The sequence below is a fragment of the Phoenix dactylifera genome, chromosome 8 (genome assembly GCF_009389715.1).
Source record: "Phoenix dactylifera cultivar Barhee BC4 chromosome 8, palm_55x_up_171113_PBpolish2nd_filt_p, whole genome shotgun sequence".
NCBI lineage: Eukaryota > Viridiplantae > Streptophyta > Magnoliopsida > Arecales > Arecaceae > Phoenix > Phoenix dactylifera.
Genome location: NC_052399.1, coordinates 8,050,916 through 8,066,772, shown reverse-complemented (window position 1 = coordinate 8,066,772; position 15,857 = coordinate 8,050,916). Strand labels below are relative to the sequence as shown.

At 35.6% G+C, this 15,857-nt stretch overlaps 1 protein-coding gene across 1 annotated transcript; it reads right to left on the bottom strand.

Annotated features, from left to right (window-relative positions):
- Positions 1–308: 308 nt before the first annotated feature.
- On the bottom strand, positions 309–15,646 carry LOC103721842 (WD repeat-containing protein 43). The gene is made up of 8 exons (XM_008812203.4): positions 15,410–15,646; positions 13,793–13,930; positions 11,931–12,056; positions 10,073–10,305; positions 9,516–9,598; positions 1,844–1,955; positions 827–901; positions 309–750 (listed from the first exon to the last, which is right to left on the bottom strand). The coding sequence occupies exons 2-8, from the start codon at positions 13,911–13,913 to the stop codon at positions 574–576; spliced, it is 927 nt and encodes a 308-aa protein (XP_008810425.1). The 5' UTR covers positions 13,914–13,930; positions 15,410–15,646; the 3' UTR covers positions 309–573.
- Positions 15,647–15,857: the final 211 nt, after the last annotated feature.

Sequence of the window (15,857 nt, the reverse complement as noted above, 5' to 3'; positions counted from 1 at the left end):
TGTTTTTATAATTTACTCTTCCAAATATTTATCTAAATTAAGACCATATCAGCGACCCATAAATGTAGGCAAATATCAACCATCCACGAAGCTATAAGCTTATAGTAAAAAGTGAAAACTCTAAATTGTATAAAGCCATGATCTAACAATTCTTGGAAGGAATGGTTGGTTGGTTAGCTTTCAAGATCAGGAGGTTACATTTAGATTAATGGAATAATTGGGCAGCTCGAACTCAACTCCCAAGACTAGGCAAGGGTGCAATATAAATGTCAAAATTCGAGAAAAAGAGTCATTTAAACGCACCAAGCTTGAGAACGGATGATAATTGACATTTTCGAGCACAATGTAGCAATTTTTACCATGATGATATTTTTCTTGGATTAATTTAAAACTCAACGTTTCAAAAAAATTTGGCGGAATACAACAGCCACTGAACAGCAATAAGCACTTTCTGAATCCACCAAATTGCTGGAACTCAAAATCTGTGGCTGATCTGGATTCCTGCATACGATAACATGAAGCTTAAATGACAAATCCCAAAACTTCCCACATCAGGGCCTTAGGATCCATCCATTAATCGCTCATCACCTCACTTCCATCAGAGTCATGAGAAGCATCGATGACATCTCCAAGTTCTTCACTCTCTTCATCAATTTCCATTTCATTTTCCGATTCTTCTTCCTCGCTGTCTTTGTCCTCATAAACAATTGGTGGAAGAATATCTTCCTCATCAGCCTCATCACCAGAGATCTGTGAAGAAGAGCATAGCTTAGATCTCACAAATCCATTAAATAATCTCAGTAGGACAACAAGCAGCAGGACTTACCCCAGCAAACAGGTAATCCAGACAAGTAGAAAGCTGTAGGGCCGAGCTAAACGTTGAAATCCTTGAGTCAATAAGCTGCCAAAAGTACAAATAAGTGACACACAATCTAGTATATATAAAATCACATTAGATCAAATAGCTTGGCGGGAAAGAATCAACTAGTGGTGAAAAGCAGTTGCAATTGTTTTGAGTGTAAATGGAAAAGAAACAGGGTGCACCATTCTCTTGGCTGGGCCTTTTGTCATACTACTACGCATTTAAAAAGAAAAGAAAAAAGAAAAAAGAAACAAGGATGCTGCCGATGAGTGGTAGTTTATGCACACCATAATCAACTTTCATAATACTTGGATTTGGTCTCAAGAGAACATCATGTGCCATTTGCTACTTAGTTGGCAGAGTTTATCAGCCATGCTAATAGAACCTCATATCAGGGATTCTAACAACAGAGGGCTAAACAAGGCTACCTTACATGACATCTTATTAAAGGCTGAGATGGATAAAGTAACTAGCAGTCGGACGCTGGATAGTTATCAGGGAAAGCATTGTTTTTGGTACCAAATTTACTGGTAAATGGGATAACAAAGAAAAAATTGAAAGCTGAGGAAGCCAGAATACAAGTGCATGTATCAACAAGACCTTAGATACACATTTTTCATATCAATATGGGGAAGCAAAGGCGCATTACTTGCAAAAAAAGTACATTTTTCATATCAACATGACCTTAGATTTCTAAAGAATTCCCATAAATGGTATGACTTTACAAGACCTTAGATACACATTTTTCATATCATACTGGGGAAGCAAAGGCGCATTACTTGCAAAAAAGGTACATTGTAAATAGGAAGTTTAGGGTGCTAGCATACTACACTCTATAGTTTCAATATATATATGCGCACCACATTTATGCCTGACATTTTCATTCAGACATTACAGACTAAGGCAAAGTTTTCAGTTTTTTCAGACATCATATAGATGAAGCTCTTCATAAAACAGGTCAATTGAGAGATGAAGGGTTACCTGGTATAAAGAGTTCAGAATGAATAGTGATGACTGTTGAGACGCTATACTGCTTCCGTGTTGACTGAGCATACTACTTAGCCATGGAAGCGCACAGACCATTACTGCACCTCTGTGACAGGAGATGGAAAATGGGAAAGAAATTTCAAGTTGAGTGCTTCATAAAAAATTGAAAACAAGCACATAAAACTATATAGCAGTTTAAGTTAGAAAGAGAATATAAAACTAAATACAACTAAATCTTAAAGAACCTATTGCTTTTCTAATCGCCCTTCCATTAAGATAATAGAACTACTTAATCCACTCATACAAGCAAAATTTAAAAGAATGGGCCTACATTTCTTATCAAAACTTATCTGAATTCCAAAAGAGATATTCACTTGAATAAAAACTTGCACCACATAGGACATCCACTCAAGGGCTCTGAAGGAGTTTCTCATCTTGTCTGCATGCAAGTTTGAATCTTCTCAAGGTTTTCAAATATCTTATAGAAGCCAATTGATCGAATAATTGATAGCCAAGAATGGGAGAGAATATAGAAGAACTTTAGAAGAAACTGGTTCTTACAGATGAAGAAAAGGAAGGTCTACAAGCGCAGAAGAATCTGATTAGAGGCAAATGAGAAAGGCAAATTTTATCTTATAGGGAAAGTCTCACCTGCTGACCTTTCAAAGCAGAAGCAATGAAGACTATGCTTAAAATGGTATGGAAACCGTGGAAAGGCATGGCTGTCAAAGAGTAGGGAGAGAACTTGCTCCTTTTTCAATTTCATAAGTCAAGATGATCAAGAGAAAGTGGCTGTAGGTGAACCATTGAGTTTTTGAAAGGCAATTAGTTCTATAAAAGAATTTTAAAGGTAATAATAAGCCATCTGAAATAAAATTCACGGTCCTCATTTTGGCTTCAAGTTCATTATCTACCACTCAAATGTATGAATAAAGTAATGGGGATAAAGATAAGAAATAAGTTGGGGAAAACTAGATCTACGAATGCCGATAGTGATGAAGTATGCTGGGGAACAAGGTATATGAGTTTGACAAAGAACGGACACAACAAAACCATTACCAATAGGAATTACAATGGAGGATTTAAATGGGAAACCAATCTTGCCACATCTAAAGTATGAAAAATAACAAAATATCTGTTATTTCTGTGGTCTTTCAGAGCATAAAGACAGATTATATAAGAACATTGTTGATTGAAGCAGGGAAAATCCTAAACTTCAACATGTACCTTCACTCCAAGCAAATCCATATCAAAGTAAGAGGATGTTCATCTTTGAGAGGTGCCGTGAAGAAAAATGAAAAGCAAAACAATGTGACAAATATGCAGCAGAAGCTCAAGCTTTGTGAAGGGGCTAGCCATGGAGAATAGGGAATAATCAAGGGGAATGAGAAAGATGATGATACATCACAATTTAAAATATCCAATCGGATTAACTCTAATCATTCGGTGAAGATTAAACAGAGTTTTCAAACAACCACAACAATGGGAAGTTACTGAAGTACTATCAGAAAATGGGAAGGAATTTTCTGAAAAGAGAAGGGAGGTGCCTATGACAGATGTTAACCGTAAGACTTTTAAAAAGTTCAGACTTGTCATGGGTCAAGACATAACCTAGTTTCCAATATGACTGAAATGGAACTAGATATAAACCTAAATCAGCTTGACAGGAATATCAGCCAGCAATAATGATAGACAATGAGAAGGAAAAGTCTTCAAAGAATACAAAAGCAAGCATTTCTCACAGAGGAACACAGAAAAGACGAACACATGCTCTGAAAGATGGATATGAAAAGTAAAGTCTCATCGAGAGAATAACTGGAAGCAAAAGAAATTTTGATAATCATGTTGAAGATTCAAGTGAGAAAAAATGCGTTTATTCAGTAGTAGAGGCACAGCAAGAAGCTAATAATGAAAGATCAGCAATAACAGATTTCTACAAGTCTCACCAGGATCCATGACAGTATTATGTTGGAACTGCCGGTTTCAGCCCTCAAAGTTTTAATTAAGAGGGAAGTTCCCACAGTGGTGTTTCTCATGGAATGAAGCTGGGTTAAAAAGCAGTGAAAAATAAAAGCGAAAGTATGGGTTTCCTGAATGCTTTAATCGTGCCAAGCTATGGACTATCAGGTGGATTATGTCTGATATGGAAGGACTGTGGAATACTTTTGCAGAATTATTCTAAACATCACATTAGAGAAATCAGAAATGCATATGCGAAGATTTAGAGCAGTAAGAGAGTTATTTGCATAATTTAGGTTTTGAAGGCTATAAGTTTATATGGAATAATAAGCGAATTAGTGATCATAATATACAAAAAGATTTGATCGAGCATCAGCAACTCTAGAATGGAGCAACATACACCGTCAGCAATAGTGCAACATATGTCTAGCAGTGTCTCAGACCATAGCCCTTTGTTGATTTCTCTTCAAGGTCAAGATCAGTTAATTGGCATAAAGAAAAGAAGGTTAAGATTTAAATCAATGTAGACTACGTCCAATGAATGTGGGGATGTTATAGATAATACATGGAATATGAATCTTACAGGAAGTACCATGGAGAAAGTTTCTCAAAAGATAAGAGGTACACAAGGGAAGTTAAAAACAGTGGAACAAAAATAACTTTGAGAATGTTGACATACAGCTGCATGTTTTGAATGAGAAATTGAAGGCCATTAGTCACTAACAGTCACTGAGGAATCTAAGAAAGAGGAAATGGAAATGCATCAAAGATAGATCAAAGCTTAACTAGGGAGGAAATGATGAGGAAGCAGCAGTCTACATCATCACAGTTAAAGAAGGGAGATCAAAACACTGTTTTTTTGTTAGAAAAGGTAGGACTAGATCACATAGTTGCAGAATACAGCGACCCAAACACTGCATATTTTCATGATAAAGCATCACAGAGACAAGAATAAGATTGTTGGGTTAAAGGATGATCATGGTATTTGGCATGCAAAGAATAAGTGCCTGGGAGCTATTTCAAAATAAATTTCACTTTCGTGCACTGTAGGCTTCTGATTTAGAAAAAGTTTTTGAGAAAGTTGAAAACCATATTTCAGGTGGCATGAATAGAGTTCTACGTCTGCCCTTTACATCGAACAAGGAAAGCCAAGCTACTTTCCAAATCCATCGTTTAAAAGCTCCAGGACCAGGGATGCCTGGTTTTTCTAATCAAAAATATAGGAACTCTGTTGGTCATGATATAGCGAGTAGCTCTGGAGTTTTTAGATAATGATCGTTCTTCAGACAAAATTAACTTCACACATATAGCTCTTATTCCTATGGTGAACAATGCTGATGACCCAATTCTTCTATTAATTTATGCAATTATTTTATGAAATTTTGCCAAAGCACTTGTAAATAGTCTAAAAGAAAGTTTTATCTAGTATTGTTTTCAAAACCAAAGAGCTTTTGTCCGTGTTCTGTCAATCAGGGACAATATTCTTGTGACTTTGAAGTAATTGATTCTCTAAAAAATATAAGGTCGGAAAAGTCATGTAACTTTGAAACTTGACATGAGAAAAGCTTATGATAGGATCAAATGGATTTTTCTTGAAAAAACAGCGATAAACTAGATTTGCTGAATTATAAAATGTGTTTCATCAGTTAGTCACTCCGTGCTTATTAATGGTCCACAAAAAGGTTATTTCACTCAAGAGGTTGGCTCTCTCTCTCTCTCTCTCTCTCTCTCTCTCTCTCTCTCTCTGTGTCTGTGTGTGTGTGTGTGTGTGTCCTTACCTCTTTCTAATTCATGCAGGACTCTCATCACTTATTCATGATACTGAGAAAAAAGGAGAAATTCATGGTGTTTCAGCAGGTAAGGCAGTGCCCAAGATTTGACATTTATTCTTTGCAGATGACGGACTTATATTTGGAAAGAAGGAAGGAAAACTATACAGAACTATTGCATACCTACGAGAAGGCTTCAGGACAAGATATAAATTTGAATAAATTAGGCATCACCTTCAGTAAGAACTGTCCAAGATAATTAAAGGAAGAAATGACTCAACTATTGGATGTTCAGTGGTAGATTGTCATGAAAAGTATTTGGGTCTTGTGGGAAGATCAAGGGAAATTTTATTTAACAACATCAGAGACTGGGCGGAGAAAAGACTGCAGGGATGGAAAGAGAAATTCTTATCACATGCAGGAAGAGAAGTTTTGATCACAATCTGTCCATACTATGAGCTGTTTTTGTTACGGAAAAAAAAATTGTGCTGAAAACTCTTTGATGGGAAAAGTTTGGTGGTACAAAAAAAAATAATGAAAGAAAGATCCACTGAAAGGCATGGAATAAATTATGCCAACCAAAAGATGAAGGTGGAGTTGGCTTTCAAGAATTGCAAGCTTTCGACAAAGCAATGTTAGCTGAGCAAGCTTGAGGACTTTCAAAAATGAGGCATTGGTTTTTAAAGTCCTTCAACCAAATTACTTTCCTTCAAATCATTTTTGAGAGGCAAAACTTGAAGCAAATCCATCATACACAGTATTTGGGAGACAACATTTATTATAGAGGAAGGCTGTAGATGCCAGGTAAGAGATGCTGAATGTGTTGAACTATGGAAGGACAGATAATTACCTACAAAAAGCACAATCAAAGTCATTTCACCTCAAAGAGTTTTGGAGCCAGAAGCAAGGGTCAATCAATTGATAAAAAAATGATAGAAAATAGAACTGTGACATGGTTATGAAAGTGCTCGACTTTTGAATCTATGACTATTTTAGGGCGGCCATTAAGTGATAAAATTTCCTCAAGACAGATTGACTTGGAAAGCAACTGCTGAAGGAGCCTCCAGAGTAAACAATGCTTATAAATTTATTTTGGAAAAGGAAAGTATATCGATACAAGTGGGAGTTCACATTTAAATTGCACTATTACATTGCCTCCAAATCTCTCACAGGCACATATGTGGAAGCTCAAAATTCCAGCAAAGATCAAATTATTTTGGTGGCAAGTTCTTTGATAAATCTTGCCAACAAAAACTAATTTGGCAAGAAGGACAATCAAGATGGATAATATGATATGTCAAGCATGTGGACAACAAGATGAGTAAGGTTTGCACATTCTAAGAAACTGCAATTATGCTCAACAAGTTTGGTTAGCTTCTCCCTTTGGGTTGTGCTCTGATGTCTGCAAGGCAACAAATATGTGGGATTGAGCTCGTGAGATGAAAGAAAACAATTGGGATTTTCAGGTCTGAACATGTTTCTGATGATTGCTTGGTCAAATTGGCAACACAGAAACGAAATTATATTCAACCAACTTAACAAGGATCCTATTTCAATGGTGAAAAGAGCTTTTCTTTTGTTAGCAGATCTCCGAAGTACAAAAGATCTGAAAGAGGAGCTTAAGTATCTTTGGAAAATCTTTGGGAGCTTCCCAGTGAATCTTCTTATAAGCTGAATATCAGTGAAGCTTTTAGATAACAAACAAGCAAAAAGAAGACTTAATTGCTATTTTCTCTAAACAAGTTCCCCTATGTGAATTCTGCAGAAGTTATAGCGGCCAAAGCAGCAAGGGAAACTCTTAAATTTGAGATTGCTTTGGACCTTAATAATATAGTTTTGGAAAGAGATTCTAGTAACTTGATTAAATGAATTCCATTGGACCCAGAAATGAGACATTGGAAGAATCTTTTTGGTCTTCCAATATCAATAGGTACCCTCAATTGCAGGTTTGAATAGTGGAAGACACTTAAATATTGAGTAACCATTTTAGGCTGTGCGTATTTTCTCATGTTAGAAGAGAGAGAAATGAAGCTGCTCACACTATGTCAAAGCATGCATTCTTCGTTGAAGATCTGGTTGTTTGGATAGAAGAGACTCCTGTATTTTTAGTACATGTTCTGCTAAAAGATGTAACGCTGTGATTCAATTAATATAATTAATCATCTTTCAATCAAATATATATAAATTTGCCTCTGTATGCTACACTTTGCTTACATATGGTACCCCAATATGTTTGAGAAGAACTGGAAATATGAAATGTGGAATCTTATGCAAACGGCTACAGAAACACAGAAAGGTTGAATCAGAATGCAGAAAGAAATTGTTAGGAATAGATACTTCACATATCAAGAAATGGGATCTGTAAACTTCTACAATATATATGTAATTAAACGTTTGGAGAGGCATTGTAAAGAAAACTTCATCTAGTTCTGGGATGGACTCTGCTGCAGATAACTTACTTTGGGTTGTCTTTTTTACTCACACATAAACGGCCTTTAAAACAAGGATGCAGCAGCTGGAAATGAAGGATTGTGCATAGCTTTCAAACTTAGCATTAAAGACATGCTACTAAAGGTACAAAAGAAATGGAGACAGACACCAAGTGGTACTTTTCCCGATAAATCCTACCATTTGTAAAGGAGTCAGGAGTAAGGAACCTCCCCCAGAAACCAAAGTTTTATGTGAAAGTCAAGAAATGAGAAAGTCATAATTCATATAATAGTATTATGAAGGAAAAAAAAGAAAACCTTTTAAGGCTATTGTTGTATGGATAATAATTGCAAAATTTTCTGAGCTCTCTGTGACAAATTTAATTTGCAGAACCATAAGATACAGTAAACTGCTGTACATCCTAGACCATTCAAGAAGACCTGACTAGAAATAAATATTAAAATGAAAGGATAATCATTAACCATGCAGTGTTTTTAACCAACTGAATTAGAGGAAAAGATAATCTAAAAAAAGGAAAGAAAACAAAAACACTTTATAAGAAATTTCAGCACTTGGGAAGGTGTGGCACTGAAAAAAGGTGAATCTTGATAAGAGAAGGCTGTCAATCCTACTTAGCGTCAACAGTGAAGAACTACTTAAATCTAACTAACAAATCTCTAATGTTTTAAAATGTGGTGCATAAGGACACATATGCGGATGTGGTCCCTTGGTTGTACCACATTCCTATATGCAGTTACTATTTGCAGTCATATTGCATATAGGTCGAAAAGTCAATCCATTTAGCACTATGTGGCCAGGTATCAATTAGCATTTTATCACTGTATATGGGACCCATTTTGCATTATGAGGCCAAACATTTGGCACACTCTTATGCGGGCTTTGTGGATAAAGCATGTCCAAACTGATAGGTTGGATGTTGGTTTCAATTATGTTGTAATTATTGCTATTTGTATTAAGTACTAAGTATTGAATACTAATTTTTTTAGTTGTTATTGTTATATTATTATCCAAAAAAAACTTTACTATCATTATTATTATTCTTATGGTACTTAATGTATCTTATTTATTTTTATATAGTTAAAAAGTACCAACTGCATATGCATCTGCGCATGCAGCCCACATACCATATATGCAGTATTGCTTGACCACATGGATACCACAGCTGCTTTTTAAACATTGGAAATCTCTAAATGGCATTATTGAGTAAACTTCTTTCTACAAATCTAGTTTCTTTGCTACAAAATTTTTAATACCTTTTCAGTTTTCCGTTGTGCGGCTGTAGTGAAACATGAAACATGTGTATGCTTGCAACTGAACATGTATGCAAGCGGAAAGCGGGTGGTAAATAGGCTTTACATCATGACCAACTTAGGTCATTTAACCTTACTACGACAAACAATCTTAGCCATCCATACATGAAGTAAACACAATTTGTCTCAGTTCAACACTATGCATTATCAACCTCATTTAGAATAACAATATGTTACCTTGATGGAAGCATAGATTTAAGAGATGCTAAAAGTTTGAGAACTTCTGCTGGATTTAGAAATGAGATCGACTTTTCAATAACCTGCAAGTAGGCATTACAATAACTAAGAAACCTGAAGACACAACGCAGTTGAAATAAATTAATGAAGCAGCAAAAGATTCAGTATCTTAGGAAGATATTAAGTTAGTTTCAAGGTTTCTGAATTTGAGATACTGAAGAAGACATCTATGCCTATTGCTGGTAGCAATTCAGGTTCTAAAATTTCAGAATCAACTCAGATACCAATCCTTATGTTTCTGAGACACATTTACTGTAGCTTTTAAATCACGTTTACTGCAGCATTGTAGTTTATATGAGGATACTCACCAAACTGAAAATCTTGTCAAACTCTGGATATCAAGATAGGGTTATAAATTGATATACATTACTTCTCCGGTTATCAAGCAGGTCTACAAGCTTACAAATCTACAGGATGGTCATTTAGCATAAATGAGCAGCAATTTTTAGCCCATTCTCACTTTCAGAGTATCATTATTAAAGCAAAACAAGACAAACCTTTTCATCCCTAGTGTATAAACAGTTCAAAAGCAATGCATGATCTTCAGCATGCAGTGCTTGCTTAAGCAAAATATGCACTGAATCTGCACTGGGGGGCTTTAAAGTTGGAGAAGGTTCGTGCTTGAAACTGCTCTTTGATTTATCATCATTAAGCAAGTCTAGGCTTGCAAGTTTTTCCTCCATAGTTGGCTCATCCAAATTAATTTCTCCACCAAATTCTTGCACTTCTCCTAGAAAATGCATCAAAAGCTAATTATAGAGAAAATCACCAGAAAAACATTTACCTATTCGTAATTTATTTTCCTTCATGAACACTATCACAATTCAATATCATATCATAAATGACCAAACAAAAGCATTTCAACCTTAATTTACAAATATATAACTAAGGAACATTTTAGGAGAAAAAGGGTTTTTTTCATGCATATCCTTGAAATTATGGCTCATTACATGTTTACCCAATTACGCTCCAAAAATCACTATTGGCATATATGCCCCTAAAATCATCCTATTATTGCATGGATGACCCTTCCATTAGATTTTTGGTTAAACCATTTTGAGTATCATTTGCCACTATTACCCTTTGACATTAATACCCTGGGGAAAAAACATTACATTCAGTTTGTATCAAAAAGAGAGATATTGTACACAAATTTTTCAAGGGCACTAATGTAAAAAGGTAAAAAATCATTTTACACTTAAAAGGTTATTCATTAATATTATCAAATAAAAATCTACCATGAGGAATATCGATGCAAGCATGAACTGAGGGGCATATACACAAATAGTGATTACAGAGGGTAAATATGTAATAATCCATAATTACAAGAATATATATATATATATATATATATACAAAAACCCCCAAAAAATGAAACTCCAGGATATTAAGGGCCACTTAACCAGGATAAAAATTGCTCTTTGTTGCAAATAGCTGAAACCAATTTAGAAATATCATGATCAAAACAAACAAGAGCATAAAACCAAAAAAGATAGTTCAACTAAGAGTGTCTGAAAGCAGTTTTTCAATAAATTTTTATAACTATTCCCGAACCTTGTATTGGCCTTTAAGTATTACTTAGTTGTTCACTAGCAGCGGAGTTAGTTGACTAGAAGTACAATGGTCAATTTTAGTTTTAACCAGTGTTCTGGACCTAGTACTATGATACGTTAAGCCAAGTCAACACATGCACATTTAACAAGAATAACACATAAGGTTGTTAAAATGCCCAGATGGTAGCTCCATCAACGCATGGGCGGGATGCCTAGGTGCTGGAGTTAAAAATTCTCACAATTTATTAAGATGAATATAAGTCTTTAATCAAAATATCACTAATAGTAATAATAACCCTAACTTCCATATTTCTCCCTTCCAACGGTTTGCTGCCTCAAGTTCTCTTCTTGCCACTAATAATGGAGAGGGTCTAGAGCTAAGAGAGCAGTTTGACAGATGGTCATCATTAGAAAATGAGATTAGACCTAATATGAATGGTTGTGATATTAATCTTAAAATGCCTTAATACCTATAATCAAGGATTCATTGGTGTATCCCAAACTACTAGATAGTAGATATACTTCATATAATATATGTAGGAAAATTGTCGAAACTTGAAGTATTAAATAAAATAAAGAATAGGCATTAAAATAGGAGCCCACCTAGTAACAAGGTGCCTGATATCTGGCCACTGGCCAAGTGCTCAAGCAGCTGCCTTGCCTAGTGGCTTCTAGAGCATTTGGCATTAGAGCAGTAACAAAGCCAAATAATCAATCTTGAATCTCAATTGTAATTTCAGTTATGACTTTCTAACAATATAGAACAGAGATGGCAAGATTTACTTGACAGCATGCTACTTACCAGCAGGAATACAATTTCCTTCACTAGAAGGATATACATCTGATGCTACTCGCTTCTTCACTTTTTTCTTCTTGATTGGAGTGGTGGTCGCTTCCAATTCATGATCCTTGGATTTTCCTTCATGATCTGCTACAACATCAAAGCAAACATGAAAATCATGTAAAAGATACTTTGATAGATGACGGCCTTTTTCATTGATCAATTTTGCTACTGCAGTCTTGACTATTTAAAGCAGGGTTTTAATGAATTTACAGGACTCCTCCAATAATGTTCCTACAAGAAGTCATATCCTACATCATGGTCAAATTCACTCTTGCTACTTCCACCACAGTCTATCTACATTCATCTATGAATTTTTCATGTTACCAATAGATATATATAGATTATATATATATATATATATATGAACCATATCCCACCAAATTAACTAGCAAGATTATTTACGTCTAGAAAAACATCAAAAGAAAATTATTAGCATAAAAACATCAAAAAACTCTTTCAAACAAAGATTGGCAATGGAAATGTTGTCATGACATTATTACCATATTGCTCAGTATGCACATCATAAGTTTTGTTATTACAATATTCCACAAAACTTACACCATGGATCTAAAATTGCAGCACACAATACCAAAGTATACTCAAACCGATATTTATCAAATTCACTTGCATTTTTTGTAACCAAATTGGTCATGAAGATAGATGGACCCATCATATTTCCCACAAACAACTATGAATCTTCTACACCCCTCTAAAATACAAATCTAATGTTGTAAATTTTCTCCCCAAATATAGGCTTGTTCCTTCAAGAAGACCTCTAAACCCTTTAAGAGTAGCCACTTTTTCCCATTAGTCACTAGAAAGTTAAAAAGAATAGAATGTACTATCCTGCAGCCCCAAGTACAAAGGTGCATCCTTATAGTCAAGAGCATGTCCAAGCATCTCATAGCTGGAATTCCAATGAACACACATATCACCACACAATTTCTTCTTAACATCCAGAATACCTTTTGCAGAAACTTAAGAAACTCATATTCTCAAATAGATTAGCTTCTTACATCTCTAATCCCATCATGATTTCCAGAACAGCATCATAAATGAGCTCCAAGCCAGCTTGTACAACAACATTCTGAATATGTGCACAACAATGAAAATGGAAAAAATTCAACATTGCAGTGAAGAATGTTCTTTGCAAGCGAAGACCTTCCATGAGAAGCAGCTATGCAGTCATTATAGGATATATTTTCTAAGGTTATGCGCAAGGCTTTGCTTCCAATGATCCACTATGATAAGCATAAAACAACATCATTTGCAACTAACAACCCATCATGTGGAGTTAAAACTTTGAATCTTATGATTCTATTTTGCAACTTTCAGTTGTTATCAACATTAATCTGCAGTAATACAAATGCAATAATCATCTATAATAGAGGAGTTCTAGTTGTAAGACAATAGGCATATTCTGCCACAGATTATCCTAAACAATTCTTGAATATTGTGCTTCTCCTTATCATATAAGGACATTATCTCCCTCTTTAATGGTGAATAAACTCACGTTCTTAAATTGAAGGCACGTAATAGTCAATAGATGCCTCACAGCACGTCCTTCAACAAGTGAAAATAGATTTTCACCAAATACAACAAAAAGCTGCTATTGGAAGAGCATCTCGATAAACTCATAATACTTGAGTGTTTTGCTTCCATCAACTTGTGTACCATTAGAGAGCAAACACTATCTAATATCACGTTTGACTTTACCAAGACATCTATAAAATTGCATCATAGAAGAGATGTATCAATTCTGAAAGTAGCAGAGGTATAAGAACAATATTTGAAGAATTTCATCGAGCCCTTTTCTTTACCTTTTTCATCTTGAACCTTCAGAAAATCATCCTGCACCTTTGAAGTAGTTTTTTTACCTTTGTGACATTTGCGCTCTCTAGATTTTGTCTCTACTTCAATTGGTGTGTCATCCATTGTCATAAAATTGTCAGGAAAATCTGCATAAAAGAATTGATGGAGGCAAACAACATATTAAAACAAGATATCGTGAATTTTCACAAACATAATGTTTAGTAAATTCTAGCAAAGATTGGCAATTAAAAGCTTTAGCTAACCAAATTAGCCCAAAAGAGAAAGGAAAAGGCAAAAGATCACCCGCTATTGTTCACCACTCAGTTCACTAGGTGATGTGGAAATCGGTGATTGGCTGAGCGTGGGCGACGCCCAACTGAGACCATCAACCCCCACCATAGCTTTAATATTGGTTTTTGTGGAAACAAAAAGTAGTGCTGATTCATTGGAGCACTGATTGTCTATAAATGGTTTCCTAGCAACATCCATTAATGGGGAGAGAACTATGTTCCTAGAGAAACTTCTTTACATCCATGTCATTTCTCACATCATTCAAACTAATATATTCTTGCTCACGGAAAGTGTACTATGTTGTTCTGTTCATTCCCATGTGCACCTATGTAGGCTTCCTGGTCCTTGGTTTTCTCTAGTTGCCTAGTTTGTTTGCTTTTCTGAACATAACGAGTTAATTATGTGGTATTTTTAATGAAATTATCTTTAAACATGAATATTTGAATTAGATAAAAATTAAGGTATAGAAACTACCTGGATAGAAAAGATTTGGACCCTTTTCTGCATTTATTAAATATCACCGAATACAAGTGTTTAAATTGGCGATCAAGTTCTCATTGTTTTAGAAGGTCGATTACCTCAGCCAAGTTACGAGAATATGTTGACAGCATCATCATGAATTAGAGGACAAGTCTAGGATATGAAATTACTCTGTTAGCTTTCAACTGCTTAACTGGATAAATGGATGTTTTTTTCTTGTTTTCATGAACAAATTGATGGTTACCTTTGTCATCTTGGCCGAAGTAATTCTGAGGATACTATATTATGTTTCACTTTTGCTGTACAATGAAAATGTGTTGAGCATATTTTTCAATTAATAAATTGTGTGGTTATGCAAATACCGAAACAAGTAGCAGGGAATCAAATAAAAGCACCTCTGCACTGAAAAAACAAGTGACAATCACCACAGAAATCAACTTTGAAACCAGAAACCACAGATAACACCCAAAAGACTGTACACCGGTTAGGGTTACGCTCAGGGATTAATAATGCTCTAAGCATGCGAACGGTAACACGATAGGTGGACGACAATCAACGTAATCGATTCCAATCTCAAGATCACATAAAATTACCGTCACTAATAATCCAAGACCAAAACTCTGTAGAGGGAAGATCCCTGCACCACAGCGGCTCGCAGAAGGAAGAAAAAGAACAGGAACTCGGACAGGAGATGACAAGATGAAATCAACAGATTTCACCAGAAACCCAAAAAAAAAAAATATTAAGAAACTTCTATCGAGATAGATACCATAGATTTGTGAAACGGACGATTAGTGTTTGGGTTTAATAATAATGAGGTTAGATTTTTATTTTTCTCATTGAAAAGATTATACCTTGACAAGGTTGATGTAGTAGAAGAGCGGCTTCTTGGTGTTGGAAACCTGGATCTGATTCTTCTTGTTCGAATAGGTGACGCTGAGATTGTTCGCGCCCTCCGTGATCTCCTCCACGGGATGATTCGCCGAAACCCAAACCCTAACCCCAGCCCTAAAAGGTGAAGCAGCAATGGAAGAGCGACGACAGGCGACACCAACCCAATCCCTCCCGTTCTATACTAGCGGGTGGGATGGATGAGAAGTCGAGTGCTACTTGGACTCGGCCAACCCGAATTTAAGGTCGGATTGGGTTAGCGGCTAGGGGAAACCATGAATCAAAACGACGCCACCAATATGACATTGTTTTTATATTAAAAAAAAAATCAGGGCTCGTTTGGTTCGCGGGAAAAGAAGGGGGAAAAGTGTGGTCAACGGGAAAGTAATGAGATGCCTCTTGTTTGGTTGG

Excerpts from the sequence above, each read along its gene's own strand:
- LOC103721842 (XM_008812203.4), bottom strand. The coding sequence starts at position 13,913 with ATGACAATGGATGACACACCAATTGAAGTAGAGACAAAATCTAGAGAG. Across the intron at positions 10,306-11,930 it reads AGGAAATTGTATTCCTGCTG|GAGAAGTGCAAGAATTTGGT; the intron begins GTAAGTAGCATG and ends TGCATTTTCTAG. Across the intron at positions 9,599-10,072 it reads TATACACTAGGGATGAAAAG|GTTATTGAAAAGTCGATCTC; the intron begins GTTTGTCTTGTT and ends GCCTACTTGCAG.